The following is a 26229-nucleotide window of genomic DNA, read 5'->3' as shown; positions in this document are numbered from 1 at the left end:
TTTTCTTGCTGGCTGGGGAGGCCCCATCTCGGAATAAGGAGTTGGCCGTTTAGGTCTGAGCTGAGGATATACTTCATTCTCAATCCCAGTGAGTTGTGCAGGCACTGACTTCTTTTAACACAAGAGACCAATAGATTTCTGAATATTCAGGGAATCAAGGACCTTTTGGGATAGCGCAGGGAAATGGAGGTGAGCTCGAAGATTAGTCATGATCTTAACGAAAAGCAGCACAATTGCCGAGGGACAGGCACCAACTGCTCCAAAGAAGCGCGACTTCTGTAAGGAAAGCCAGCCCTCAAACGGGGGATTATTGCTGGAGCTGCGGGTGGGGGGAGCTGCAAGATATTTCTTCAGGGATAGCTGAGAAATAAAGTTAAATATGTTGGCTTTATGGCGGATAATTATGATGAGACGTGTAAATGTTGTGTGAACGGTGCACTTCAAAATGAAATGCTTTAAGTTCAACTGTTTACCACTTCTATTCTCTTCCGTCACCCCCTTGTCTGGTGGTGGAATCCTCCCTCCCTCCGGCGCGCGCCGGGAACGTGGTGTCGGCCGTGACCGTTCCATTCGGCGATTGTCTTCGGAATGTTCCGCAAGAGTTCGAAGCGGAATTTCCGCCGCAGGAAGAGCGAGTCGAGCGAGGAGGAGAATGAACGAGCGCCCGGGCAGCGGACGGCCGTGTGCGCGGCTGCACCGCGCCGCCACCGCAACCGGGGGCTCGCCTGCACCTCCAAATCTACTCCAGCTCCCGGCAGCCCTGCGAGGGCCTATTGCACCAGCCCCAGCTCGGCCTCGGACAGTGGTACCGAGGAAGCTGCAGAGACGGGAGTCGAATTTAAAACGAGTGCCGGGAAAGAGGCTGAAAGAGGCACCAGTGGTACTCGCGTCCGCGACAAGAGTCTGCTTAGCTTTGCCTGTGACAGAGAAGGTAATTAATTGCATGTTGAAGGTCTGTCAAAGATGAAACAAAAAGTCTGAAATAAAGGTAGAAAAGAGAAACAGAGTGAGTATTGTTGGAACCTGAAACGTTTCTTTTTACACACTGTTTCAAGCCTTTTCAGTTAAGGGGTGGGTCTTTAATCAGTCAGAAGTCTGTTGGTGCAAGTCACATCCCAGAGATTTAAGGACAAAGATCTAGAGTGGCCTTCAGGTGCAGCCCTGAGAGTGTCTGTACTTGTGGAGGCAGCATCGAGATAAGACACTGAACTTATGTGACCCCGTTATTTAGAGAAAGGGCTGCTGTTCAAGTGAATATTTAACACTCGGGAAGAATGGCAAGGTACATCATTTAAATGGAGTGACTAAACAAGATGTGGTACAAGGGGAATCTGGTGTATGAAACACAATGGACTGGCATTCAGCTACAGCACTAATTAGGAAGCATAATGAAACGTTGGCCTTTATTGCAAGACCAGGGAATATAAAAGCAGGAAAAGTTTGATACAAATTTAAGATAAGACAAGATATCTTTATTGGTCACATGTACATCGAAACACAGTGAAATACATCTTTTGCATAGAGTGTTCTGGGGGCAGCCAACAAGTGTCACCACACTTCTGGCGCCAACATAGCATGCCACAACTCCTAGCCAGTACGCCTTTGGAATGTGGGATGAAACCGGAGCACCCGGAGGAAACCCACGCACGGGGAGAACGTACAAACTCCTTACAGACAGTGGCCGGAATCAAACCCGGGTCGCTGGCACTGTAATAGCGTTACGCTGACCGCTACACTACCATTCATCAGAGTACTGTGTACAGTTTTGGTCTCTATGTTTAAGAATATACTTTGGAGCTAGTGCAGTGAAGTTTCACCATGTTGATGCCAGGGATGAAGGTATTGACATATGAAGAGACATTGAGCAGGTTGTGCTAATTAGCATTTACAAGAATGATCATATTGAAACATATGAGACGCTAAAGTACTGTAGGTTGAGGGTGGATGCTGAGAAAATATTTTCCCTAGTGGAGGTATTTAGAGCATGGGAGACATTGGTTCGTTGTAAAGGGTCACTCACTCACAAGGGAGATGAGGAGGGGTTTCTTTTCTGAGAGGATTGTGACCCTGGAATTCTCTACCCTAGATTGTTGTGGAGGTGGAGCCATTAAATATATTCAAGGTGGAGACTGATAGACATTTAAATTGTCAAGGAATATGTAGAGAGAGAGAGTAGGAAAGTGAGGCCAAGATTGGATCGCCATGATCTTATTTGAATGGTGGAGCAGGTTCAAGGGGCCTACTCCTGCTCTTATGTAGTCAGCATCAGTAAAATCCAATTTACTGTTTGTGAGAGATTACTGTGTGCAATTTGCTTCCTTGTTTCCTGCATTCATTAGGGAATACCCTTCAAAAGTTATCATCTTGGCTGCAAAGTGCACTGGATTGTTCTGAGAATGTAAATATAAATACAAGTCTTTTGCTGAGAAGAACTGCTTGGTTTGGAGCTGTAAATATGCATTTTAATGTAGTTGTTCTGGAAAGTAAATATACTGCAAAACTCTGATAATCTGCAATCTGACTATTAGAAAGTTTACCGGATGATATTTCTTGTGCTCCCTTGACACTGGGGACTTCATTCAAACTTACCTGGTTCACTGAAATTATTATAATACTGTGTAACATCTTCAAATTACTTTAAAGTGTATTGGGATGTGAATACAGTAGATGGAAAATCTGACAGTTCAGCATCACTAAAGTCCTGAGCATGCTGGATTATCAAAGTTTTACTGTATTTCCATTTGTTTATACTGGTTTCTGAAAAAAATACCTGAAAAAATACATGTTATGAAAACACAATACTGCATATGATAGAAATGTGTAATTAAATCTCAGAAATATCAGAGATATTGGATAGGTTAAGCAACATTTGAGGAGAGAGAAAGAGAGCCAAATGGCCTTTCACCTGATGTACCAAAATGTTGACATATTGTTTAGGGGACTGAATACAGCAGGCCTGCTCTACCTTCTTAGGTTTCAGTGCAGCCAGTTGTGCCAGTTTTTCTCTAACGAAAGCTCTCTATGGTACAGATTTATGTTCTGAATCTGGGAAATCTGGATGGAAGACCTTTGTGTAAAAAATATACCTTCACCTCAAGGCAAGGATAGTCAGCAAGATAAACAATGTGCCAGTCCAGCTATGGTTGAATAACATTAAATGGAAATTTAAAAAAGTTCAGGAATCCAAATTAGAGATTGGCTGCTTGACTTGAGTTTATACATGTCAGAGTTAGGTCAGGTTTATATTCTAATAAAGCACACGGTTAGTTTGGGCAAACCTAGCTCAATACCTTATTTGCAGAAGGATGACTTGTTTAGTTTCACCACGTGTCCTCTTCTTGATCAATAATTGGTGATTTTTTTCTTAAACAGTTTTATAGCTTGTTTGAAATTGTATTTTTTCATTTGGGTATGGAAAACATAAGAGTTTGGATTGGGTTTTTAATTTTGTACCCAAGTAGACCTCCAGTTATAATCTTCCTGCCTTTTTCAAGTTTTTGATTGAGTCTTTCGGATTGAGTCTTTCAGATTGATCTTACTGTCTTGGATTAATACCATAATCATTATTTGAGTTTCAGTTGGTACGTAAATCATTGTCCACCATTGGTTTACTCCATTCACCGGTTTATAATTTTTAAAATAACCAATTCTTCCTTAATGAGAATTTATTTGTTTTCCAGTATTGTGCTGGAAAATATAGACAGGAAAAATCAGTGAACTGGAAAAAAAAATTTGAAAAAATTTCAGAGCTCGTTCTCATCGAGTCATAGAGTTGTTCAGGCCTTTCGGCCCCCAGGTCTATGCTGACTATTGTGCCTATCTATAATAATCCCACGCCTGTGTTAATTCAAAATCCCTCTATGCCCTGCTTATTAAAGTACCTGTCAAAATGCCTATTAAATGTTGCTCCATTCCTCTGGCAGCTCATTTAAGATACCAACTACTCTGTGTGTGAAAACTTTACCCCTCAGATCTCCTTTAAACCTCTTCCCTTTCATGCTAACCTAAGTCCTCTAGTTTTAGACAATATTACCATGGAAAACAGTACTGGCTATCTACCTTAAGTATGCTTTGCGTAATTTTTATATACCTTTATCATGTCATCTCACTGCCTTATTTGCCCCAGGGAAAACAGACATAGCCCATCCATTCTCTCCTGATGACCCCAGCCTTCCAGTCCAGATAACATCCTTGTGAATCTTTTCTACACCCACTCTAGTGTTATCACATCCTTCCCATAGTGTGGTGACTATAACTGCACATAATGCTCCAAGTGCAGCCTAACCAATGCTCTGGACAATTGTAACATGATGTTCCAAATTTTATACCTATTGCCTTGGCTGATAAGGCAAGCATGCCATACGCCTTTCTCACCACCCTGTTTACCTGTGTTCCCACTTTCAGGGGACGATGTACTTGTACCCCAAGGTGCCTCTGTTCATCAACAACAATCCCCAGAGACCTGCTGTTCACTGTGTTTGTTCTGCCCTGGTTTAACTTCCAAAATGCATCACCGCACTTGACAAGTTCAATTCCATCTGTCATTCCCTTGTCCATTTTCCCAGTTAATCTAAATACTCATGCAACTTTAGACAATCTTCTTCGCTGTCCACTAAGCCACCAATTCTGGGGTCATCTGCAAATTTACTAATTGTGCCAACTACATCCTCATCCATTAATATTATGACAAACAGCAGAGGAACCCAGCAGACCACTGGTCATAGGCCTCCAGTCTGAAAAACAACCCTCCATTACTATCCTCTGCCTCCTACCACTAAGCAAATTTTGTATCCAGTTTGCTAACTCACCCTGGATCCCCTGTGTTCTAACCTGCTGAACCAATCTACCATGTGTTATCATGTTTTATCTGTGTAAATCACTGTACATTTTGTCTTCCCAAAAATGTAGCGGGTGAAGAAGAATTTAAGGTGAAGAAGACTGGAAACACCATTTTGTTTGCACCACACTGGAAGAAAGAAAAGCAGAGTAACATTGAAAAAGATGAAATTATTGCAAAAGGTAAACTGTGTCAAGAACACTTGGGCTGTCATGATTACTGTGCATCTTCCAGCAGCAATAGAAGTGCTTACTGGGCATTGTTGCCAGATTAGCTTTTTGTTGTATATTTGTTTAATAGTGGTAGCGGATGCTTGAACTCCCTTTGTTCATTAAAATTATTAGTCCGTGCGATGCTGCTTTACCTTTTGGTAATCCACACATTAGACACAGCAACCTAGATGTATCTAATAGGACCAGTCTGTTCAATTCTTGATGTGGTTTGTAATTATGTTTTTTTAATCACATTTAGATATTTCTTGCCTGCCTTCCTAAATGTGCTATTACTTGGATTCAATTCCTATGTACCAGTGTCCCATGGTATCTGCCCTTTATTCCCATGAAAATTTTAACAATGAATATTGAGAGGAAATTTAGTACTAACATTTAAACTGACCCTATCTTGACAGGTGTTCACACATGCATACTTGTAGCAAGAGCATTGAATTTCCCTTCCCTAGCCCTGTGGTGCTAAGGCTGACTATAATGCCATTTGTGAGATCGGTTACCAACCCAGGCTGGTAGTAGGATATGGGTGGTAGGGGTTAATCTGCTTGACCTTACGGAAGTTTCACTGGATCCTTGCATTTTAAATTTTGAATAATCCTTATTTGCAGTGATCTTTAAAAAGTTTGCATTCAAATTACGTTTGTTTATCTGTGGATCTTGTTCATGTATGTATTTTCAATTTGTTGCTCCTGTTGGTGTCGGGATCTGTAAGCATACTTCGACATCGGTCCTATTCTCCAACAATAGCGAGGAACTTATAGTTGTATTAATAGGTGAAAGCTTGATTTCATTTGCTGATGCTGAAAATGGTTTTCCTTCAAAACTACTTTATCCCTCAATCTTCTAGAGCAACTACTATGACCTCTAGCCTCTGTTTCCTCTCTGACTGTATTGTTGCTATTCAGGTCCATAAATAATTCTGCCTTAATTCATCATTTAAACTTCAGTCTTATTTGTGCCCTTATCATTACTGTTGATTGTTTGCACGGTGCTTTGTGCCTTTTTAACTTCCTCATAGCTCTTAATGCAGTTGATCACTTGATCTTTTTCTACTGCATCTCCTCCATGGTCCACCCTAATGTGAATGTGCTGCCACCAGTCCAGACTAGTAAGCGCATCTTTAGCAATTGTTTCTCCATCCTTAGTCTCCCTTCTTCCCCTTCGGCATGACCATCTTGCAAATACCTCAGGGATTTATCTTGACTATTTAATTTAATTTGTATCATTTGCATATTGCCCCTTGGTTACATTATCACAGCAAACATATGGATGAAGCTCCTCAGTATTGTCTATCTATCCCTTAAATAGTGGTGAAACTATTAAGTATTGAGAAGATCAATGCATTTAAGTCTACCGCCATTTCGTCTCCCCTTTATCTGCCCTTCACTCAGGTGGAACCCAGGATGTGGAACTTCAGAATCCAGTTGTTGCAGCCTTATATGATCTTCTTTAAATATACACTTTATACCATTGAGTTGATTAATTCCATCTGTGAGATTTGACTGCTCTTACAATTCTCAACACTGCTGAGATAATTGCTAGCTGTTTGTAACCTTCAGATGTGTCTTCTAGGCTGGCATCGACAACAAAGATGGCAAAATATGTGTGGATGCTAAATTGTAATTTTAGTAGAATGATTTTTGTAATGATGTTGTGGAAGCCAATCATTTTCCCAAAAAGAGAAGGAGGAAATCTTTTTTCTTCTGGTTTGAAAGGGTTGCATTTATTAGTCTGAATCTCTTTTATTCCTTATTGTGGGAAGATTAATAAGGAGCTTTCTTCAGCATATGAATTAAGGAAAATGTTGGTTACTTTGAAGACTCGATGGCTCAGATTTTGTGGTTGTAATGCTAATGAAACTACAGGCATTTGCTGTCATTACATTTTTAAATTAACAACAGCTTCAAGATTTCCATATATTTATGCAGAAATACCACAGTTTCCATAAATGATACAGCCTTCCTGTGCATTCTTGCTCTAAAAGAAAACTGAAAATTTTGCTTGAGCTCAAATGAGATTTTAATGGCAAACTAAGCCATAGAGTGGCATATTGTTGCTGCCTTACAGGTCCAGTGCCCTGGGTTCAGTCCTGATCTTTGCTGACTCTGTGAAGTTTGCGCATTTTCTCTGTGAAGGCATGAGTTTTTCCAGATGGTCTGGTTTCCTCCCACACCAGAGACATACTGGTTGGCAGGATAATTGAATACAGTAAATTACCCTTGTTGTCGATGAGTAGTCAGTAGATTTGCTGTGAGAGAAAATAGAGCAAATTGGCTTGATGGGATTGATTTGAGAGCTGCCATAGTCTCGATGGGCTGAATGGCTCTTTCGTCTTAGGAAAATATGAGAAATATTTATTGTGCAACAATTTTTCTGGCCCTGTTTACTCTCATACGGGAGTCCTGAGCTTCCTGCGGCTTCCCCTCGTGAATGTCAGGAAGCTCAGAACTGCTGTGCAAGTGGATGTGGCTATCCCAAATTTCTCAGCTGAGGAATGGCTGTAAGTTTCAAGTAATTTGCAATTCTTTTACAACTGAGTTAACATAAATGTAATTATTTTTAATCTTCAACTTTTTAACTATTGAATTGCTTGTAAATGTTTTTAACAATTGTGATAAACATTCACATAGTTTTGACAATTTTGGCAACTTGTTAAACATTAGCTGTCACAGCATTTCTGTGAGTGGGGCTTATTCACATTTGGAGCTGGCCCCGTGCAGAAGTTACCACTTGAGAATCTGCTCAAATGTGGACCTTGCAGGTTGGGCGCAAGAGCCACATTTCAGCAGATGGACCACAGAAATTGCTGTATCTTTCCTGACGGCTTTCTTTGAGGTCAGCACCATCTCTGCTTCTGACTATAAATTCTAAACCTTTGCATCTAGTTAATGCAGTTAATCCAGTTAATACCTACGTGTAGAATAGGAACAATTGTGTAAAAGTTGTGTATGATATGCTAACCAATATAGCACAATATAAAGTAGTCTAATTGACATTTGATCATCCTACCTAAATATCTCACTTTATGGATTTTGAAAGTTTTATTGTTACTAATGCATATTATACTCAATTTTAGTGGATGAGAAAGCTCTGCAAGACTTTGTACCAACAAAGATTCAAAAAGGCAACTCTCTGGAAGAGGAAACAATGGATGTACATACAGAAAGTGGAGAAGAGATCATTTCAGAAGTTGATGAATCTGATACTTTCGGAGTTGCCCAATATAAAATGCAATCAGGTTTGGAATTTCAAGTGCAATTAATGTTATGGAATGATATGTCATTAATATTTTTACTGCTATTGGTTTGTTAAAATGAAAAGAGGGAAATGGATGGTTGTTTTGTGTCCTTTTCCACAGACAAGTGCTTGAGGTATCTTTTGCAGTTTTCTTTTGATATACAGCTGGATGTTACCTTTGCTTGTTGCATTGTTCCAGTGTTCAAAAGCCTGAACCTTAGCCCAATCCCTTACCTCTCCAGCGTGCCCCATATTTACTGAGGTTAAAATGCATTGCAGTTACTTTTCCTGTAACCAATTACTGATGTCACCGATTTGGGATGTGCCCTCTACTGCCAGGAAGGACAGGGGCAGCAGGCTCACGGGAATGTCAGCTCCTGCAGTTACCCCTCTAAGGCACACATCATCCTGACTTGAAAGTACATTGTTCATTGTGGCTGGGTCTAAATCGCTCAACAGCACTGTGGGACTGTATTAATCAGAAAAACTTCCATGGTTCACTATCAGCACCTCGAGCAGTTTGGAATGGATAATGAATGCTGTCCTTCAGTGATGCCCAAAAAATAAGAGAGAAAGATTTTATAATGGAAATAAGGTCGTTGATGAAGTAGCTGAAGAAGGATGATCCTTTGAGGAACTCCTCCAGCAGTGTCCTGAGGCTGATGTGATTGGCCTTCAACAACTAAAACTAATTTTTTTTGTGTATGTAAATCCAGAAATTGGAAAAATTTGCCCTCTTAATTTTACTAGGTTATGGTCAGAGTTGTACTCAGTCACATTCAGCCTTAATGTCAAGAACAGTAACTTGAATCTCGCCTCTGGAATTCAACTTTCTTTTTGGGATAGATTGAAAGTTGAGCTTTATAAAAGGGAGGACTTGCAGGTGGCCTGAGAAGTCTTCCACATTATGTGGGTTGGACAGAATGTTTACAGAGGGAATGTTTCCACGTGCAAGAATCCAAACACAGAGGCAAGAAAAGCAAGGTAGTTATAAATCCAATAGGGAAATGAGGAAAAAAAATACCTGGGGAATGGATAAGAATATGCAACTTGAGACTATGGAAGTGAATGGGACAAGTAGCTCTCAAAGGGAAACCAAACAAATCCATAAGAGAAAAGGATTACAAGGTACGTTCAAAAGCTGTGAATAGGTAGAGAGAATAGATGAAAACTCATCTGTTGTACAAGGATTGGCTCAGACTGGTGCCCCACATGCTGTATATTTTGTGTAATAACAAGACAGGAGGAGTGAGAAATTAGTTGTTAGAAGACAAATTTATTTTAAAATCCAAAAAATGAAGGAAATGCTCAGCCAATCAGGCAGCATCTATGGTGAGAGAACAGAGTTAACATTTCAGGTTCATTATCATTCATCAGGACAGTCAGAATGGTTTTGAGTGGTCATGGACCTGAAACTGTTTCTGTTGCCATAGATGCTGCCAGACTTTCTGAGTATTATCAGTATTTTCAGTTTTATTTCAGATTTCCAATGTCCACTGTTTTTTACCTTCAGAATTTTTTTTTTATATTGTGCTTGGAAATGATGAAAAGCCATGCAGTTTTGTGATTACTATTAAGCATTTAACAGATGTAGGCTTTAAAATGTACAATGCTGAGAAAGCTAAATAAAATAATTACTGCTTTCCAGAATTGTCTCCAAAAAACATTTTGCCTGTGTCTGTAGTTGTAGTTTCCAGTCGCCGTGTCCAAAGACCTGAGCACAAATAGCAAGGCAGGTAACCCAGTGAGGAAGTGCTGCTGTGCTAGCGATGCTGTATTTTGGATGAGGTGTATTGGATTAAAATGCCACCTACTTTCTCAGGTGGACATAAAATATACCATGACACTATTTTGAAGAACAGCAGGAGAATTATCTCTGGTGAAAAATCCAGTATTAATCCCTTAGTTAACATCACTGAAACTATTTTTTGATCATTTATTGCATTGCTATTTATGGGAACTTGGGAACTTTATATGTGTGTACCAGCTGCCTGCGTTATTACATGGCTACACTTCAAAAAGTCTTTCATTGTCTGTGAAGCAGTTTGAGACATTCTGAGGTCATGTCGGCATCTGCTGTGATGTTTCCTCCTTTTGGCTTGATGTCAGTGTATGAATATGTTAAAGACACTACAGAAATGCAAGCTATTGTTTCTCTAATATTGGTTCACTGTCAAAAATGGGTGAACATTGATTACTTCAGTGTTTCCTGTCATCAGATTGGACATTAACATTATGCTGCACTTTGGTCCAAAGTAAAATAATTTACATCTTCCTAAAGTTATAAAAGTGCCAGAATGTGACCTGAGTAATTCCATTCTGTTAGTGACAAAGGCGTGTTTTAGCTATGTCTGTGCATGAACAAAAATTACATCATGCCCTTTTAAACAATAATATGGATTCCTGACCAAAACTTGTGCCAAAAGAATGAAAGTTGAAGTTGAATATTCTTAGCTGTAAAATGCTACATTTTGGACTTCTTGTGTTGAAGGCGTTTATATACAGTATATCAATTCTTGACCACACTGTTATTTTTGTTCAGTGCAGATGAGATACCAGATGCTAGTTACATTAAGGCTGCCCGTAGAAAGCGGCAGATGGCCAGAGCCCAAGCTGACTTCATTCCCCTTCACTCATTAACAAGAGATGATACTACAGTCCCTGATGAAGAATTTCCAGTTAGCGATGATGATCTTGATGATCATGAGAAGCGAATAGACTTCACCAAAGCACTAAGAACGCAAAGACAGAAAATGGCAGAGGAAACTGGTAAGACTTAATTTCTACGTGGTGTCATGTCTAAAGGTTGTAAAGCCTGTTAAATAAATAGATCTTGGATTTACATGAACTCAAGTAGCCCAAAGTGACTCTCAGTCAATTATGTAACTTTGAAGAAGTAGAGAAATGTGCCAACTAAATGCACAGCGCTTGGCCCTGTGAATAGTTGACCATGCAGTCCCTGAAATCTGTTTCTTGGTTTGTTGATTATTTTAATCAATCAAAATTAATAATTAATCCTCTGGTTCTGAGCTCCGGTGTACAGGTATCTATATCAATAACCAGATTATTCATTAACAATCTGTAAATCCAGAACTGAAGAAGCTGACTTTTTAACTATCCATCACAGATTGTCAAGGCGACTTCTTGGTCTTTTACCAAGGATTTCATTTTACAAATACAACTAGGTATAAGGTGGGTGCATTCCCTGCTGGTGGTTGCACATATTGAACATTATGGCTGCAGCTTTGTGAATCTTGCCCATCTAACAGTGGATCAGCCAGTGTTGTTTCATTTTGTTTTTCAAACATTTGCAAGCGACAACTTAGGAGAAGCTATTGCAAATAGGAACCCAAGATTATATATTTAAGATACTAAGCAAAAGGGCTAAAGATGACATAGGAATTTATTTTGTGCAACAGATTATGATCTGAAATGTGTTAACTGATATAATGGGAGAAAGAAATATAGGGCTCAAAAGAAATTTGTATTTATGCATGAAAATAGGAGGTTTGCAGTGGAGAAAGAGCAGGAATGGGTGATTGATTGGATAGCTCTCTCAAAGAACTAACGCAGCTATAATAAGCTGAATGGCTTCTTTATATGTTGTAAGATTCTATGATTCCGTTCACCTCCCTTAGTGACAGTGGGCTCAGTGATGAGAGATCTAATCCATGCAAGCATTGATGTAGCATCTAACCCTACTGAAGTCTATTGGCTTTTGTGAACTGATTAATGAGTAAGCAAAAGATAAGCAATGTCTGGTATCCACTCACTGGACTGCCTAGTTCTGTTCCAAAATGGGAGCAAATTGTAAATGGCCAAGTCTTTTTGATCTCTGAAAATTCTGAATTGAGTTGGTACAGTTGGTATGCGATCCTGGAACAATAAAATTTCTATAATCCATCATACTTCGGACAGATATTCCAGGCTATTGATGTTGTTTCCTATTAATACCCAACACTTGTTTTAATTCCCTTTCTTTGGATGTTGCAAATTATCATAATAAATTACTCAGTGAACTTGGTAGTTTAAAGAGTGTGAGAAATGAGGCTCTGGTGAGTCAGAAGGATGAATGGGAATCAGAGCCCTGGCTAGTCGGGAAGGAGAGCATGAAGCAGCAACACACACACAATGCTGGAGGAACTCAGCGGGTCAGGCAGCATCAGTGAAGGGAAATGAACAGTCGACATTTCGGGCAAAGATAATTCATCAGGACTGGTTGAAGGGTGTCGGCCTGAAACGTCAACTGTTCATTTCCTTCCGTAGATGCTGTCTGACCTGCTGAGTTCCTCCAGCACTTTGTGTGTGTGTGTGTGTGTGTGTGTGTGTGTGTGTGTGTGTGTGTGTGTGTTGCTCCAGATTTCCAACATCTGTAGTCTCATATGTCTCCAGAGAGCATGAACCAGCATCTCGTTGAGTCAAAGGGAGCTCAGAAACCAGTGTCCCAGCATGTCAGAAGTGAGCATGGTAATTATTACCAGATGCTGAACTATTGGGATTTCTGAATACTCAATGTTGATTATCAGAATTTTATTGTATTTACATAATCTGGATGTGTACCTTGCATTGACATTTGCTGTTTATCTTTGCTACATTTCTTTGGTTAAATTCCATTTTTGTTGAATTTATTTTTCTCAGGATGTAAATGGTGCTTAAAAGATCAGCTTTATTGTTCACTTCTTGTTACTTGAAAAAGAAGGGTTTATTTAGAAAGCAAGGATCAGACAGGGCCCTGGAGAGTTACAAGATAGCCAGGAGGGAGCTTAAGAATGGACTTAGGAGAGCTAGAAGGGGGCATGAAAAGACCTTGGAGTAAGATTAAGGAAAACCCCAAGGCATTCTACATGTATGTGAAGAATAGAAGGATGACTAGAGTGAGGGTAGGACCGATCAGGGATAAAAGAGGAAACACATGCCTGGAGTCAGAAGAGGTAGGGGAGGTCCTTAATGAATACTTTGCTTCAGTATTCACCAGTGAGAGAGACCTTGATGTTTGTGAGGATGGCGTACGACAGGCTGATCCGCTAGGGCATTTCAATGTGAGGAAAGAGGATGTCCTGGAACTTTTGAAAAAAACATTAGGAAAGATATGTCACTGGAGCTGGATGGGATATATCCAAGGTTATTATGGGAAGCGAGAGAAGAGATTGTTGCACCTTTGGCGATGATCTTTGTGTCCTCACTGGCCACAGGAGTAGTGCCAGATGATTGGAGGGTGGCAAATGTTGTTCCTTTGTTCAAGAAAGGGAGTAGGGATAACCCTGGAAATTACAGGCCAGTGAGTCTTACTTCAGTGGTGGGCAAATTACTGGAGAAGCTTCTTAGAGACAGGATTTACGGGCATTTGGAGAGGCATAGGCTGATTAGGGACAGTCAGCATGGCTTTGTGAGGGGCAGGTTGTGCCTCATGAGCCTGATTGAATTCTTTGAGGACGTGACAAAGCACATTGAAGGTAGAGCAGTGGATGTGGTGTGCATGGATTTCAGCAAGGTATATGATAAGGTTTCTCATGGAAGGCTCATTGAGAAAGTCAGGAAGCATGGGATCCAGAGAAACTTGGCTGTGTGGATTCAGAATTGGCTCACCCATAGAAGACGGGGTGGTTGCGGACAGAGCATATTCTGACCAGAGGTCGGTGACCAGTGGTGTACCGCAGGAATCTTCTGGAACCTCTGCTCTTTGTGATTTTTATAAATGACTTGGATGAGGATGTGGAAGGGTGGGCTAGTAAATTTGCAGATGATACAAAGGTTAGTGGTGTTGTGGATAGTGTAGAAGGTTGTTGTAGATTACAGTAGGACATTGATAGGGTGCAGAGCTGGGCTGAGAAATGGCAGATGGAGTTCAACCCGGAAAAGTGTGAAGTGATAATGGAAGATCAAATTTAAAGGCAGAATACAAGGTTAATAGCAGGACTCTTTGCAGTGTGGAGGAACAGAGGGATCTTGGGGTCCATGTCCATAGATCCATTAAGGTTGCCGCGCAGGTCAATAGGGTTTTTAAGAAGGCGTATGGAGTGTTGGCCTTAATTAGTCGAGGTATTGAGTTCAAGAGCCGTGAGGTAATGTTGCAGCTCTAAAGAACTCTGGTTCGACCACTCTTGGAGTATTGTGTTCAGTTCTGGTCACCTCATTATAGGAAGGATGTGGAAGATTTAGAGAGGGTGCAGAGGAGATTTACCAGGATGCTGCCTGGATTGGAGAGCATGTCATATGAGGAAAGGTTGAGTGAAATTGGGCTTTTCTCTTTGGAGCGAAGGAGGATGAGCCGTGACTTGATAGAGGTGTACAAGATGATAAGAGGCATAGATCGAGTGGGCAGTCAGAGACTTTTTCCCAGGGTGAAAATGGCTCACACGAGGGGGCATAATTTTAAGGTGATTGGAGGAAGGTATAGGGGGGAATGTAAGAGGCAAGTTTTTTTTACACAGAGAGTGGGTGCGTGGAGGCAGATACGTTAGGGACATTTAAGAGATTTAGATAGCCATATGAATGATAGAAAATGGAGGGCTATGTGGGAGGGAAGGGTTAGATAGATATTAGAGCAGGATAAAATGTCGGCACAACATCGTGGGCCAAAGGGCCTGTACTGTGCTGTAGTGTTCTATTCAAGGAGGTGGGACAAATTTTAATAGATTGATTCCTGGGACGAAAGGGAATGAGTAAATGGGCTTAAACCTTCTGGTTTAGAGCAACAAAACTTTTAGTGAAATGCATAGAATTCTTAAGAGGGTTCGATTGTGTTGATGCTGGGTAACTATTTTCTCTGGCAGGACCATTTAGAATTAGGGTCATGGACTCAGAATTATGATCGAGAGCGATAACCATTTCATCACTGAAAAGGTTGTGAATTGTTGGAATTCTCTACCCCAGGGGCTGTGGATGAGTCTGTCAATGAACATGTTCATGATGTCACTGGACTTTGGGCATCAAGGAATTGAGGAATATTGCGAGGGGACAGGCGCTTGAGTTGATGTAGAAGTTTATTTATGATCTGATTGAACAGTGGATCAGGGTTGAACTTGCCTCAGTCAATGTTTTTATATTCTTATTACCTAAGGCCAGCCATGATCTTTTGTATTTTCAGGACTAAATGAAAGTGACAACGAGAGTTTAAAAAGTGGAGAGGATGATGATGATCAGAAATTATGGGAGCAGCAACAAATCAAAAGAGTAAAAGTGTTTTCGGTAGGAATTGCTGCATTTGTAATCTTTGGCTAATTAGAATGGACTTGTTAAAGCACATTCCTTACCTTGTACCAAGTGCCAAATAATGCTGCTTACGAGACCTTGGATGAAAAGATTTTTTAACTTTCTCTCCCTGCCTATTCCCACAGAGACAACTAAAATAACAAAAAAAGTTGGTGGATGGAGGATTCTCACATGTAGCTAAATAGGTGAACAATACAGTTTTTTGTATGCAGGGAGTCCTTTGTAGAATATTAAATGCAAAGCTGAAAGTGTCAAAACTCAACATTTCTGCACCGCACACTTGCCTTCAAATATGTTTAAACTTTCAGAACTGGAGCTGCACAGCAGCAAAGTTAGTGGAGTTGCAGCCTCTCAGCTCCAGCGACCTGGATTCAATTCTGCCATCCAGTACTGTCTGTGTGGAATTTACAGGTGGTCCCTGTGACCATATGGATTACCTCTGAGTGCTCTGGTTTCCTCCCACATCCCAGAGACATGTGGATTGGTAGCTTAATTGGCCACTGGAAATTGCCCCTGGTGTGTAGGTGAGTGGTAGATGCTGGCGGGAGTTGATGGAAACGTGGAGAGAATTAAATGGGATTAATGTAGGATTAACGTAAATGAATGCTTGAGGGTTAGCGCAGATTCAGTGGGCCAAAGGTTCTTGTTGTGGGACTCTGTGGCTTTCTATGACTCTATAGAAGTTTAAATCCACCTGTGCAACATGTTACTTCTCTGAACCTTAATAGTAGGTTAATTGGCTGCTGCAAATGATCCCATTTATAGTTGGGTGGCAGGAGAATCTGGGTAGAATTGATTGACATCCAAGAGAGAGTAGATCACTGAGAAATATGTAGGGGAATTGGATTGATAGAATTACTCTGGGAGCTGTCGTAGACTCTGCTGAATGGCCTCTTTCTATGTCATGAGAAAATATGAAATAATGCGAGATAGGGTACAGTTGCAGCTGAAGTCAGTCTGACATCATGCCCCACTGGTTTCCAATTATCACTGCTTTTTGTGTGTCCTGCATGAGTCTGTTAGGTTGTACTTTTCTCAGAAAATTCACTAACTACAACTTAGAAAACTTGGTCACCTGCGGGAAGTAGAATTGATTATGGCTTTTGTTTAGGGTTGCTTTGTTATCTGTTCAGTTGGATGTTGCTGGCAAGACCAGCAGTTATTGCTCATTCCCAGTTGTCTGGGAAAAGGTGGCTGTGAGTTGGTGTCTTGAACTACTGCAGACCTTTAGGTGAAGGAACGCCCACAGTGCTATTAGATGGAGAATTCCAGGATTTAGACATAGCCATGATAAAAGATGGGCAATTTCCAAATATGAATCGTGTGTGCCTTGGATGGGAACCTGAAGATGGTGGTATTCCCATGCTTGATGGTAGATATTTTTAGATGCCAATCCATTTTTTGAACTGTCAACATTTTTTTTTTGAAGTTATCATTCCATTAGTGCAGTTATTGTGGCAAGCATACACAGATAATGTTATACATGAAATTTAGTTGCAGAAATAGTATTGCTGTTCATTTGTTTAAAAAAAGTTATCTTAATGCATATTATCTCTGGTCTGGTTTCTCAGCCACAGTTTACTGAGCCAGTTAGCCGGCCAAATACACTCATTGTGAATAAGATGTTGGACAACCTGAAGAAACTTCCACCAGTCAACTTGGAAACTGTCAAAAAGCGATTAATCAATAGGTATGCTAAAATGTAGTTAACATTTTAATTGGTAAATTGGTTTATTATTGTCACATGTATGAAAAACTTGTCTTGCATACTGTTCACACCGATCAATTCATTACAACAGTGCATTGAGGTAGTACAAGGTAAAACAGTAACAGTGCAGGTAGGCAATAAGGTGCAAGATCATAACAAGGTGGATCGTGAGGTCAAGATCCATTTTATCGTACTAGGGAACCATTCAGTAGTCTTATAACAGCGGGATAGAAGCTGTCCTTGAACCTAGTGATATGTGGTTTCAGGCTTTTGTATCTTCTGCCTGATTGGAGGGGAAACAAAACAGAATGTCTGGGGTGGGTGGGGTCTTTGATTATGCTGGCTGCTTTACCTGCACTGCAAGAAGTGTAGACAGAGTCCGTGGTGGGGAGGCTGGTTTCCGTGATGTGCTGAGCTGTGTCCACAACTCTCTGCAATTTCTTGTGGTCACGGGCAGAGCAGTTGCCATACCAAGCTGTGATGCATCGGGATAGGATGCTTTCTATGGTGCAGTGATAAAATTTGGTGAGTGTCAAAGTGGACATGCCAAATTTCTTTAGCCTCCTGAGGAAGCAGAGGCACTGGTGATCTTTCTTGGCTGTAGTGTTAACGTAGCTGCACCAGGATAGGCTATTGGTGATGTTCACTCCAAGGAACTTGAAGCTCTCAACCCTCTCAACCTCAGCACATTGATGTAAATGGGAACAAGAACCCCCCCCCCCCCTCAAGTCAATGACCAGGTCTTTTGTTTTGCTGACATTGAGGGAAAGGTTGTTGTCATGACACCATGTCACAATGTTCTCTATCTCCTTAATTTGCCAAGTGTGAATTTATGGGCTATGAAGTACAAACCAAGCTAATGGTGTAGAAGTCAGGCACTGATTACTGTGCTTTTGTTGGATTTTCTGCTTTTTACTTTATTTCAAAACTGAGTGGTGAATTATTTGGTAACCTCTCTTCAGATTGGAATCCTTGCAAGAAGTTCACCGCTCCCATCATTGTGAACAGGAAAAGATCCAAGAATCTGCTGAGAGTTCACGATGCACAATTGAACATTTGGAAGCAGTTTCTGACTCAGGTCTTCGTTACCGGTTTTATCAAGAAATGCGAACCTATGTTAAAAATCTCATCAACTGCTTCAATGAAAAGGTATAAGAATAAACAAAAAAGACTGGTGCTTTCCAGTTATTTTGTGACTAGATCTAACTTGCAATTGGTAAACCTTTCACTTTAGTACTTCTCTGAACCCAAACTAAGGGAACACAGATGAGCTATGATGTATAAGATTTGGATGAGCTTGCTTGTATTACAAGAATGGAACTATTGGCATTTACCCATTTAAATACCGACATATCTGGGTCTTCCAAGCAAGTTTAGCCAAACTTGGAAGTTCTGAATTTATTCAGACATTGTTTTCAATATGATCCATTGCTGGACTCCTTGTGGTGAAGGATCCGCAAGCCCATTAACTTCAAAGCAAAGATGATTGAAAAGAAATTAAGTTCTTTTTATTTAAGAAGTATCTGAGTGATCTGTGGAAATGGTTTGAAAATACTGATTGTGGGCCTGTTGCAGCAAAATCCACGTGCATTGAGTTAGATTCACTATGTGAAATATGTGTCAGTTTGCATTGCGGCAGCTGAATTAAATGTAGAGGTCTGCAATAAGAAAACAGATAATGGTGGGTGGAAATACTTGGCAGGTTAGGCATCTTCTGTGAACTCCTGCCTTGAACCTATGTCGTTCTTCTTGTGAAGGTACTCCCATAGTGGTATTGGGTAGGGAGTTCCAGGATTTATACTCAGTAACGATGAAGGACTGAGAATATATTTCCAAATCAAGATGGTGTAGACTTGGAGGGTAACCTGCAGCTGGTGGTGTTCCCGTGCACCTGCTATCCTTTCCCTTCTTTATGGTAGTGGTGGTCAGCATAGCCTGGTTGAATATCTGCACTGTATACACTACAGCCAAGATCATGGAATATTGGAAGGATGTTTTGGATAATGGATTGAATTCCAATTAACCAGACAGCTTTGTCTCATTTAGTATCAATTTTCTTAAGTGTTATTGGAGCTGCTCTGATTCAGGCAAATGGAGTGTATTCCATCATGGTCCTGATTTATGCCTTGTAGGTGATGCAGTGTCTTTAGAGTGTCACAGTGTTAGAGTTTCTAGTTTGTGACTTGCTCTTGTATCCACAGTAACTGGTCCAGTTGAGTTTTTGCCTAGTGATAAACCCCAGTATGTTGATGATGGGGGACTCAGTCATGTTACTGATAAGGTAGGTAGTTAGACACTCTTGTTGAAGATGGTCATTGTCTGGCACTACTTGCTACATTGTCAGCACATATCAGAAGGGGAATATGCCAATGTCTGGAGTCATACCTCACACAAAGGAAGACAGAAGTCAACCACCCTAGCCCCAGATCATCGCTGCAGGAATTCTTTGATTTGTTGCATGCAAACAGGGATTGCTTTATTTGCTTGAGGAATTGCATATAGAATTGAATCTTGTTCAATCATTAGCAAAGCTCCCCGCTTCTGACATAATAATCAAAGAAAGATCATGGTTGAAGTAGCTGAAGATGGTTGTGCCTTGGACACTGTCCTGAGGAACTCCTGCAGTAATGATCTGGGGCCAGGGTGATTACCTTCTGTCTTCCTTTGTGTGAGGTATGACTCCAGTCATTGGAATGTTTCCCCTTAATGCATATTGACTTCAGATTTATCATGGTACCTTGATGGTCCAACACTGCCTAGGTTTCAAGGGCATTCACTCTTGCTTCCCCTCTAGAATTCAGCTTCACAATCCACGTTTGGACTAAAATTGTACTTTGAAAAGTTATAGGATATCGCTCATGAGAGACTCTTTACATACAGAACCATGTAGTTTTCCTTCAAAGATTCATCACAAGCTAATGCCGTTACCATCACAATTGAGCAGCCCGTAGCGCAGGATTTATGAGGGGAAAACATTCACAATGAATGGTAGGGCCTTAGGGAGTACCAAGGAACAGGGACACCTCGTTATACAAGTCCAAGGTGCCGGTTAGACTGATTTTCCTTGGAGCAAAGGAGGCTGGAGGGGGAACCTGATAGAGATATACAAAATTATGAGGGGCATATATAGGGTAATAAGAAACTTTTCCCCATCACAGATGTTTAGTACTAGAGGGGATAGGTTGAGGGTTAAGAGATTGAGGAGATAAGAGGAAGAATGTTGGTTGGAATCTGGAATGCACTGCCTGAGCATGTGGTGGAGACAGAGACTCTGCAACATTTAAGAAGTACCTAGAGGAACACTTGAATAGTCACAGCATAGAAGACTATGGACCAAGTTCTGGAAAATGGGTTGGTATGGATGGGACTTGATGTGTATGTTTATGTTCATGTTCATGATGAGCCAAAGAGCCTGCTTCTGTACCCTGAGACTCCCATGACAACTGAACACTGGTGCACTATGTACTTCAATGCTACTTTCAAAAAATACTTTAAAGAAAGTAGAAATGAAAGTTATTGGTGTTTGTGTTTTAAACTTCAGCATTCCCCAGCATAGATTCTGAGTATTAGGATGTTGAAATTTATGACCATAAAATTCAAGAAATAGTACAGCAACATAATTCCTACTGTGCAGTGGAGAGAGAAGGCATTTATGGAAGTCATTTCTTTTAGATACATCTCATCAACGAACTGGAATCTGAAATGCATCAGTTACTGCGGGAGCAGGCAAGAAAACTTTTGCAACGCAGACAGGATGATGTTCAAGATGAATCATCTGATATTTGGCAGTTTTCAAGTTAGTTTAATCATTAACAGTTAACTTCAGCATTTATTTTACTGAGATATTGCTCTTTTTTTATTTGGCTCATCTTTAAATCAGGCTTTACAGTTGAAGTTTGGTTGATTATTTTCAGTAAATTGCAGACAAACTGTTTAATCAGTGGTTATAAGTTCCAGCTGTAAAATATTAATATTTCAATACAATCCCAAAATGCCGGCAAGGCATAAAGCCACAATTCTGCTTTTATTTCTGCGTATTTATTTATTTAATGCATTGTTCTCGTAGATTTAAGACACAAACAGTAGAATAACAAAGGCATAAACTAATTATAATATGTATTACTGTTTACAAATGTTGTTAGTACTGTCGCATTATTTGTTGTGAATGAGTATTATTTAATGAATCATTGGGCATATCTCAATAATATTTAAGCATTTACAATGCACTGGCTCATTTCTACAGACAAAGCTGACATCAGCAGTTGGAGCAACAAAGACAGTGTCAAAAAAAAACAACAGCGTATTCAAAAACGAGAAGAAAGGAGGTAATAAAGCTGTAAATCTAATACCCTTCTAAAGTTGATTATGTAGCGGTTGCTACCGCGGAATAAAACAAGACTCTACTCGGAGGATTGCCAAACAGAACTGGTTTATTTTCCCGCCTTGTGCGGGCCCTTTAAGGGAGAAAAACTCCCGCCCAAAAAAAACGGCAATGACGTAAGTCCTACGTCATCAGGACTTTCCCGCGCGCGGGTTCTCCCCGTCGCTCGGAAAGACGAGGCCCGCCGCCATCTTGGGCCTCGTCGCTCCGACGCCGCGCGACCCGACTGCCGAGCCGGTTCGCCCGACTAGACGGTGAGTCGCCACAATTAGACAGATTTGTTGAAAAATAATTAATTTTATATATATATTTTTGCTGCATAGGGCTCATAGGGAACACTTAAGGAAGATGGCAGGCAAGGAAGCAGACCATCACAAAGGAATGTCCAGTGATGATGAAGTATCTCCGTCTGATATATCTGAGTTCCACGCCAAAGAAGGTATAGCTACATTATTCTTAATCTGATGGATACGTTACACTTTTCTTTATTTTCCACTTCAATAAAACAGTCATAACGTTTCTGCACAATTAGGGGAGAAAAATATTTTGTGAAGCAGTATTTTGTGTTCACAGATGTTAATATGTTAGTTTGTACATCTACTATGTAAATACACAGTTAAGATTTTGTCACACTTTTCCCCTGCGAAGTCCATGACCAGTCATTCTGATGGCCTAGTGTCACAAGGCATCACCTTTTTCCTGCTGCAAAACAATTTTGACAGATATACACAGAAAGACTTAACATTTTGCTCCAGATAGTTCTACCCTGCAACCTGAAGTTCTATAAGTAATCAGCCGACCTCTGGTTAACTGCAGCAATATCGGCAGTGGCCAGGGTAATGGCCAAATATCACAAATATTATCAGTGTCCCCAGACTAACTGAGATACAAATTTAGAACTACCAATTGGTTTTTAAAACTAAAATCTTCATTTTTAATTTATAGCAACAGCAATTACATCACAATAAAATATGGGCCTACCAATCAAGGCATAAAGTTTCAACAGCTAAATGCTAGATTGTGTGCAGCACATTCATGAGTATCTGGAAGACAACATACCATAATCTTTTGATGGAATTAGTCAGTAGTGATGCTAACCTAACCACAACTAAATAGCAGTGCCACCCTATAGCACAGTAGTGCTAAAGTTAGCACTCCAACCTCTTTGCTGCTGGGACCCCAAGTCTAATCCTGACCAAAATTCTATCTGTGGAGATTTCACATTCTACCTGCGATCCTGAGAGTTTCTTCTGGGTGCTCCAGTTTCCTCCTCCTTTCCAAAGACATGCTGATTGGTGGGTTAGTTGGTTACTGTAAATTATTGCTAATGTAGGTGAGTTGTGGGACAATTGGCATGGAGTTAATGGACATGTGAATGAGAATGGGTTATGGGACAATGCATGGGGGAAATCATATAATCATACAGTAAGGGAACGGGCCATTCAGCCCAACTCATCCACATTGATTAGTGGCCACTCTTCCATTTTAATCCCATTGTTCCATAGCCCTCCATGCCCAAGCAATTCAAGTGCTCATCTTGACACTTCTTAAGTGCCGTCAGTGACCCTGCTTCCACCACTCTCTCAGACTTGCATTCCATGTACTTACCATTCTCTGGATGAAGAAAGTCCCACTCATATCCCCTCTAAATCTCTTACCCCTTGTCCTAAATTATGTCTTCTATATTTATCCATGCCTGATATGGGGAAAAATTTAATATACCTCAATTATGTCCCCTCTTAACCTCCTCTGCTCCAGGGAGAACAGACCTAGCTTCTCCAGTCTTTCCTCATAACTGTACTGCTCCATTCCCAGGCAATATCTGGTGAATCTGCTCTGCACCCTCTCCAGTGCTATTATGTCTTTCCTATACCATGGTGACCAGAACTGCACGCAGTACTCCAGCTGAGGTCTGCCCAAAGTTTTATCAAGTTGGAGCATAACCTCCTTATTCAAGGCCCTGACTAATGAAGATCAGTATCCAATGTGCCTTCCTAACCTGTTATCTACCTTCTATGATCTTTGGGCTTGTAGTCTACGGTCCCTCTGTTCCTCAATCCTCCCTGACCCTTCCATTTATGCTGTATGTCCTAGCCTCATTTGTGCTCCCAAAATGCATTCCTTCATGTTTGTCCTGATTAAACTCCATTTGCCATTTTTCACCCCATTTCACCAACACACCGATATCCTTCTGCAGCTGAACTATTTTCCACACAATCAACAACTCCGCCAATCTTTATGCTATCTGCGAACCTAATGATTTTGCTTCCTACATCCACATCCAGGTCATTCATGTGTATTACAAACAGCAAGGGTCCCAGCAACCATCTATGTGGGACACCAGTAATCACAGGCATTCAGCTGCAAAAATAACCCCCCTATTGTTATGCTCTGTCTCCTATTGCCAAGCCCATTTTGGATCCAGTTTGCCAAGTTGCCCTAGATCCCATGGGCCCTATGTGTGACCTTATCGAAGACCATGTTAAATCACATCTTCTGCCCTCCCCTCATCGATACGCTTTGTTACCTCTTCAAACAATTCAATCAAATTGATCAGACAGGATCTTCCCTTGACAAAATCATGTTTCCTGTCTCTGATTAGTCCCTGTCTTTCCAAATGATCATTAATCCTCTCCCACAGAATTTTTTCAATATCTTCCTTACGTTAGGCTTGCAGATCTATAGTTACCAGGCCTTTCCCTGCTGTCTATCTTGAAAAGGAGGACCACATTTGCTGTCCTCCAGTCATCTGGTACCTGACTTGTGTCTAGTGAAGGTTTAAAAATCTCAGCCAGAGCCCGAGCAATCTCTTCCCTTGCCTCCCTTAGCAGCCTGGGATAAACCCCATCTGGTCTAGGGGAGTTGTCCACCATTACGCCTGCCCAGACATTGAGTATCTCCTCCTCATTAATGGAGACCTTTCACCTACACCTTCACTAAATTCTCCAACTACAAAATATGTTTCCTTTGTGAATATCGATGGAAAGCATTCATTTAGGACCTCACCTACACCTTCCGGCTCCATGCTCAGATTGTCCCGAATAGGCCCTACTTGTTCCCTGGGCATTCTTTAGCCTTGAATATACTCATAGAATACCTTTTAGATTTACCTTAACCATTTCTACCAGTGATTTTTTTTCCATGACCCCTCTTAGCCTTCCTAATTTCCATATTAAGTACTTCCCTCCACTCTTTATATTCTTGACATGCTTCCCCCCGTTATTTGCTCCATGTACCTGTAATATGTTTCCATTTTCTCTTTATCCCACCCTAAATATCCCTCAACATCTAGGGTTCTCTATGCTTGTCACCCCGGCTTTTACAGGAACAGGTTTGCTCTGTGGGCCAGCATAGAAGATTGCTGAATGTTCGTCTCATATGTTGGAAGGAAATGTGTAATAATTTCTGGTTATCCAATACTATAATTAGAGTAGAACTCTAATCAGCTATCTGATTATTCAGAAACCCCTATGGTTTAGTGTCTGGCTCACAGGGGCCCTTCCAACACACTGGGGCCTGTATTCCTGTGCTCCCTTGAAATTTACCTGTTCATTGGAAAATTTATAATACTGCTGCACTGCTAACAGTCTGGCACCACCAAAGTCCTGAATGTGATGATTAACAGAATTTCACTGTATAGACGGGTGTATATTTTTTCAGCAGGTTGCTTTCCCGTTTGAAATATTATTTTGCTTTATCCTATGTCAGTGATCAAATAGTCTCCTGCAGCAATATGGCTGTTTTGGGAACACTGGATATTATGATTCCATTTAAAATTAATTGAGAGGGCAAGTGTCGGAGGTGCCAATGCAGACTGCTTCCTTGGGACTTTGAAATGCTGTAGAGTTTGTACATACAATGAAATATTATGATTTTAAGGTGCTAGGATGTTTCTACACCAAATCCAAGCAGTGGGTATTGAGTCTCAAATCCCTACAAAAGATGGGCTTTTGCCATTTCCTTTTGTACTGTTGGAGGTGGGTAATGAGAAATAAAATAATACCAGTGGTGTGATTTGTGGAAGATGCAGTAATAAGTTATTATTTCTCTCCCAAAGTTACTGTGGACGTTCAGCTTGACAGTTTGGGTTCATGAAGAATGTTTTCAGAGAGATCATAAGGAGTAGTAAATTTATTTGGTAGAGAATAATGGTGGAAATGTGCAGCAGGTGATTCAGCAAAAGAAAGAAGAAAACAAGAAGTATACAGAGGGACTTCTCAAATCTGACTCTATCAGTTTGAGTGAAGGTCACCACTATTTACTTAGCTTTCCAGATGTTGTCAGACTTGTGCATTTTCAGTAAAAAATCTGCTGCTGTTGTTTCCTGCAGGGCATAATGGTTGGTTGGTTTTACTGCTAAAGACAATGCAAGGTTTGGTTGAGGCAACCATATATACTTTAGTAAGGATCTGCTGGCATGATTCTGTGGCATGTTGGAGCTGTTAAATTAAGTTTAGACTTCCATTTATCTCTCTTTATGAAATTACACCTTGTAGCTGTTTCCAGAAAGGGACTGAAGTGAGATTTGAGTACACTAAAATAAGCTTCTGAATGCTTGCCAGTATCAGCATTGACAGGAGTTGCCCGCTATTCATCTGTGGGTATCCTTATGACAAAGCACAAGAGG

At 40.7% G+C, this 26229-nt stretch overlaps 1 protein-coding gene across 1 annotated transcript in view; it reads left to right on the top strand.

The window, feature by feature from the left end:
• The first annotated feature begins 537 nt into the window (after nucleotides 1-537).
• LOC127575134 (intron Large complex component GCFC2-like) overlaps nucleotides 538-26229 on the top strand; it is a 40999-nt gene continuing 15307 nt past the window's right edge. Inside the window, exons 1-10 of the mRNA XM_052024813.1 lie at nucleotides 538-931; nucleotides 4909-5019; nucleotides 8141-8302; nucleotides 10849-11070; nucleotides 15389-15489; nucleotides 17085-17203; nucleotides 18184-18370; nucleotides 20894-21017; nucleotides 21465-21546; nucleotides 21926-22041. Coding sequence (XP_051880773.1) covers nucleotides 589-931; nucleotides 4909-5019; nucleotides 8141-8302; nucleotides 10849-11070; nucleotides 15389-15489; nucleotides 17085-17203; nucleotides 18184-18370; nucleotides 20894-21017; nucleotides 21465-21546; nucleotides 21926-22041 — 1567 coding nt within the window. The 5' untranslated portion in view covers nucleotides 538-588. The remainder of the gene's footprint in view (nucleotides 932-4908; nucleotides 5020-8140; nucleotides 8303-10848; nucleotides 11071-15388; nucleotides 15490-17084; nucleotides 17204-18183; nucleotides 18371-20893; nucleotides 21018-21464; nucleotides 21547-21925; nucleotides 22042-26229) is intronic.

Source organism: Pristis pectinata, chromosome 10 (assembly GCF_009764475.1).
Source record: "Pristis pectinata isolate sPriPec2 chromosome 10, sPriPec2.1.pri, whole genome shotgun sequence".
NCBI lineage: Eukaryota > Metazoa > Chordata > Chondrichthyes > Rhinopristiformes > Pristidae > Pristis > Pristis pectinata.
This window is presented reverse-complemented; position numbering and strand designations above follow the sequence as displayed.